Source organism: Coregonus lavaretus, assembly GCF_964263955.1.
Source record: "Coregonus lavaretus genome assembly, chromosome: 31".
Classification (NCBI taxonomy): Eukaryota; Metazoa; Chordata; class Actinopteri; order Salmoniformes; family Salmonidae; genus Coregonus; species Coregonus lavaretus.
Genome location: NC_140018.1, coordinates 535,281 through 540,913, shown reverse-complemented (window position 1 = coordinate 540,913; position 5,633 = coordinate 535,281). Strand labels below are relative to the sequence as shown.

Genomic DNA, 5,633 nt, shown 5'->3' with positions numbered 1-5,633 from the left:
GAGAGAGAGAGAGAGAGAGAGAGAGAGAGAGAGAGAGAGAGAGAGAGAGAGAGAGAGAGAGAGAGAGAGAGAGAGAGAGAGAGAGAGAGAGAGAGAGAGAGAGAGAGAGAGAGAGAGAGAGAGAGAGAGAGAGAGAGAGAGAGAGAGAGAGAGAGAGAGAGAGAGAGCGAGCGAGCGAGAGAGAGAGAGAGAGAGAGAGAGAGAGAAGAGAGAGAGAGAGAGAGAGAGAGAAGGAGAGAAGAGAGAGAGAGAGAGAGAGAGAGAGAGGGAGAAGGGAGAGAGAGAGAAAGGGAGAGAGGAGAGGAGAGAGAGGAAAGGGGAGAGAGAGAAAGGGGAGAGCATGTTTTACACTAATCATCTGAACCAGGGAGGAATGAAAGAGGGAGGAGGGGGGAGAGAGAGAGAGAGAGGGGAGGAGGGGGGAGAGAGAGAGAGAGTCCGAGCAGGCATTGGTGACACACTCGTATCAACATCACTGACATAATAATATTACCAGTAACCAGTGTTCCTCTTGGTTACTTCTTGCAGCAAAAACCAATGCTGAGATCATTTCATCATTCACAATACTATTTTGCTATAAATACTTGCTATAAGCAAACAGCTGTCTATTGAAAAGAAGTCTTAACCCCTTTCTTCAGTACAATATCATATATATTTGAGTATTATTATGCATTATGCAGTATTATACCAAATTATCCAAAATATTTTGATATACCCTGATGTTGGTCTGTGTATGTCGGCGTGTGGTTATATCCAAGTTGCAAATATTTTTATATAAAAGTGGAACTTTTATTTTAAATTAATTCAACTTCACAAACCTAAATCAGCATACAGTAAATACATAGTTATCATCATTACTATGTTCATTGTAAAGATTATGATTATACATTAAATACTTGAAAATAAAAAGTATATAAAGTATTTTCTTCATGATACACCGTGGCTCCGTCTCAAAATGGCACCCGATTCCCTTTATAGTGCACTACTTTCGACACGAGCCCTACGGTTCCTAGTAGTGCACTATATAGGGAGTAGGGTGCCATTTGTGACGCGGTCATGTTGTCTAGGAGAATTGGCATAAGAAATGTCCATCTAATCCTCATTTACTACTGAGGTAAAACTCCAACTATTGTTGGGTAACAAATAATAAACATTCAAACAGAAAGAATTGATAATAACAGCATTACGATAAAGCATTTAGGTGAAACATCAAGGTACTTGAAGAAGCGATAAGAACCTTACTGGCAACACGTTAAGACATTTTACAACTGGACAACAATGACTCAAACTGTCCGATTGTTATTCTGTTTTGGAAATAGACGGATAGAAGAAGTGACAAACTAGTGCTGAGCATCCCTGAGGTCTCTCTCTCTCTCTCTCTCTCTGTCTGTCTCTCGCTCTCCTCTCCCCCTCCTCTCTCTCCTCTCCCCCTCCTCTCTCTCCCTCTCCCCCCCCTCTCTCCCCCTCCTCTCTCCCCTCCCCCCCTCTCCCCCTCTCTCTCCCCCTCTCTCTCCCCTCCCCCTCCTCTCTCCCCTCTCCCCCTCCTATCTCCCCTCTCCCCCTCCTCTCTCCCCCCTCTCCCCCTCCTCTCTCGGCCCCAAACAATCATGTATCTATGTGATTGTTCCTGCTGTCGACCCTCACCCATCTCCATGGCCTCTACCTAGGGCCACAGGTATCAAGCTTCTCAGAGTAGGAGTGCTGACTTAGGATCGGTTTAGATCACAATGAATAAGATTATATGGACGGGGGGACGGGGGGGGGGGGACGGGGGGGGGGGATCTGATCCTAGATCAGCACTCAGACCCTCCTCTCTCTCCCCTCCCCCCCTCTCTCTCTCTCTCTCTCTCTCTCTCTCTCTCTCTCTCTCTCTCTCTCTCTCTCTCTCTCTCTCTCTCTCTCTCTCTCTCTCTCTCCCCTCCCCCCTCTCCCCCTCTCTCTCTCCCCTGGTCATTTCCAGGTGTGATGATGGGAGCGGTGGGCGTCGGCATGGCGACCTCGGCAACCCGTCCCCCGTCTAAGAGATGCCGTAGTTGTTGTAGTACGTTGCCGTGGCGTCCGCCAGCACAGAGATCAGGCTGGTTTCCCCGACGACGCTGCCCTCAGAAGACGGCGCTGAGGCCGATGTCACCTGGATGTGACCCGTCACCGTCATCCCCCCTCCTCCCTGTTCGGAGTGGAACATCCCCACCCCCGCTGCTGCCGCGCCCGCCGCCGTCGAGTTCAGGTACTGGTCGAACTCGTCACGGTCGACCTCCCCTAGAAGCTCTACCTGACTCAGCTGGTCCAGATGACTGTGGTTCTGCTCTGGAGGAGGGGAGAGCTGACCCAGGTGGTGCTGGTGACCTGGGGACAGGTGACCTAAGTGAGGGTGATTGAAGCCCGGGTGGACCTGGAGCTGAGAGGACCAGGAGGATGGGCTGTAGTAGGACAGAGGATTCCCAGGGATGAGGCCTCCGGACTGGGCCTGGGACACATGGGAGAGGTGGGCCAGGTGGGAGCGGGAGCCACCACAGCGGACGGAAGTCTGGGTCTGGGTGTAGTCAGGGTGGTAGGATGAAGGACTGAGGCACATGTGACCCCCACCTCCACCTCCGGGGGTCTGACCCTGACGTTGGTGCTGCTGGTGGCATTCCTCGGGGCAGGAGACGGACGAGGAGGAGGAGGAAGAGGAGGAGGAGGAAGGGTAGTAAGAGGGGTGGTCGTGGTCTAGAGCGTGATCCAGAGGGGACATCTCAGGCGGGGTGGGAAGTCCGTAGGGGTAGGTGTCGAAGCTGCCGGAGCTGGAGCCGGACGGTACGTCTCTGAAGGATCTAACCCCAGGTAGAGGCCCCGGGCTTGGGGAAGAGACGGTCAAGAACCCAACACCTCCGTCGCCGCCAATAACCCCATCCCCATCCTTATCCAAACCCAAGGGGAGGCAGAGGCCCCGGGGGTCGGGCAGGGAATTCCGGTTGGGGCCCGCCAGGCTGCCCAGTAGGAACACGGGGTCCACACGTTTACAGATACGTTTTAGCTGCTTCTTCCGACGGGGGCGGTACTTGTAGTTGGGGTAGTCCTGCATGTGCTGCACCCGCAGCCTCTCTGCCTCCTCCACGTACGGACGCTTCTGAGGGGGGGTCAGGGCCTTCCACGACCTGCCTGGGAGGAGGAAACAACAGGACTTATATTCATTTATTGTCTGCAATGATTATTATTGATTGATAAGACCAATTCACTTATTTTGTTGTTGTTGTTGTTGTTGTATGTTCGATGGAGGATAACTTTTAAAAGACATATTAGCTGACTGAAACATTAGTGTGGAAAACACGGAGCTGGTATTAGTTTAGCATCAACGAATAAGCACTAATTGTCAATGTTCAATAGAACGGAATTTGTAATCCATAAAAAAAAATGTTTGCGGAACATCCAAGATCTGGAGTTTCTACCTTTTTAAAATGACTTTATCATCCAAAATAGCACTTATTTTCTTGTTCAATGGAGGTTATTCTTTTTGAAGGACGTACAGAGAGCAAAAGCTCCTGTAAAAACAAAATGGTTGCACGGTGTGTTTTGTTCATGAGTTATTATGACATAGTTGTTGCATTGAAATGAAATGCACCTTCAACTGTTGAGAATTATCCTGAAGATAATTTATCAACATCTAGTGATGTCAGATCTAATTTCCACAAGATGTCTTTACTAAATGTCCGTTTTCTTCTTTTGGAGGAATTGAACAGAAAAATATATTTGAGGAAAACATTGTCAATTTCCCTTCCATGCTTTATATCTAAATAAAGTATAAATCTCTCTCTCTCTCTCTCTCTCTCTCTCTAATGTTGATCAGTTAAACTCTCTCTCTCTCGTGTTGATGAGTTGTATCTGTGTTTTTCATGGAATAGGTAGCCTCATTTATTTTTGTCGATTTCATTCCACACAAAAACTCACTGAAAAACTCGTTCCCTTAAAAATAATACATCTTTATTTTAAATCTAAACATCACATATTCTCAGTTGGTGGAAACTTCAATAAAGTGTCTCACACCTTTCAGCAACCTAAAGTTGGAAAATGCATAGTCTAACACACATACCAAATTATTAATTACATCTGGTTGAAACTAAATTATTCACCATATTCCGTGGTGGAAGAGTTGTGCACTAACCGAAAATAATAGCATCATAATAGCAAAGGGGATTTTGGGCTAGGATACCTTATCCTGAAAAATAAAATACAAATTAAGTCCATGTAAAAACTTCACTTTAATTAAAATTTTAACTGAATACTGCGTTAGAGGAAAACATTTCCTCTATATCTACACTGTAATACGGGCTACACTTTTTTTTTTTGGCAAAGAGGAACATAATACTCATTCAATAATTTTAACGAAATAATGAACTACCTGTTATACCGAAAGGTAACCTAATTTTAACGAAAAAGCAACAAATAAGTCAAAATGTAAGTCTTTATTTTGAGCCTTAAAAGTTCATCCCCGTCAGTTCAATAGGAATGGATAGGCCTATGCTTTCAAAATGTATCAAAATTAGCAAATACGTATTTACATTTAACTGCCTAATATAGTTTGTCTGTTTTTATGTATTTTATGAGCGAAATATAATTGTGAGTGACGGAAAACAGACAATAACGACGTGCAAGGGCGCACGTTGAGATTTACGCACTAATCCAAATGACCGACAGGCCTCGTGATAAACTACCTACATTTAAGAGAACTTTGTGCAATGAGATTGATTGCCTTTTAATCGAATTAGCGACGTCCACTCATTAATTTACTGCCACTTAAAGTTTTCGTGAGGAGTTTATTTTTCATTTATTTTAGGAGATAACATATATGGATGATGCTCAAGAAACTAAGAAGTTTATATATTTTTGATCGATTATATTTTCTTGATATACTTTAGGCTAAAGTTGAATACATCATTTCTCATCTCAACTACCGTGGAAAGTTGTAGGCTAGGAATAGGTGTGATTTGACACAGGCCAACTTTTTGGCAGAGCCTGGGTATAGCATAATGATAATATCCTAAATATTGTATCTATAAATATTAAAATATGTCCGTAAAAAATAAACGTTCATCTCACCCAGCATCTTGCTGAGCTCTGCGTTGTGCAGGTCCGGATTCTGTGCAGCCAGGCGCTTCCTCTCATCTTTAGCCCAGACCATGAACGCATTCATGGGCCGTCTGATGCGCGGCTCGGACGCCTTGTCCACGGGGGTTCTGTGTGAGCCGTGTCCGTCGGCCACATCCCCATCTCCCGCCGAGCACTCAAAGCTCTCCGGCCAAGACGAGTACGCGCTGATCAATGCAGCCATCCTCACTCTCCGCGCACTCTCCTCTCTCCCTCTCTCTCTCTCTCTCAACAAAACTTCAGTTGCTCTCAATTCGCTAGATGCTATTAGAATGGAATGCGCCTTAAGAAATACGTTCCATAAGATATATAGAACTTTCTTAGAATAAATAATTCGTTTGTAACGATCTGATCTCTTCAACTGACTAAATGGGTTGTGCTGTAGGCTATTAGTCTAGGCAACACTGGTTGACCACTTTTGGTTATGAGAAGAACCGTGTGTATGGTTTCTGATCTCCTCCTATGAGGTTGTGATTCCGTGTTTGCTTGCGGTTGGAAGGCAAAACATC

General features: G+C 45.6%; 1 protein-coding gene across 1 annotated transcript; it reads right to left on the bottom strand.

The window, feature by feature from the left end:
* Positions 1 to 2,017: 2,017 nt before the first annotated feature.
* Positions 2,018 to 5,308, bottom strand: LOC311107191 (transcription factor Sox-7-like; the record flags this gene model as incomplete). Its single annotated transcript, XM_084149679.1, has 2 exons — positions 2,018 to 3,141; positions 5,077 to 5,308. 2 exons carry the CDS (start codon positions 5,306 to 5,308, stop codon positions 2,018 to 2,020), a joined length of 1,356 nt encoding a protein of 451 aa, XP_084005805.1.
* Between the last annotated feature and the right edge of the window lie 325 nt (positions 5,309 to 5,633).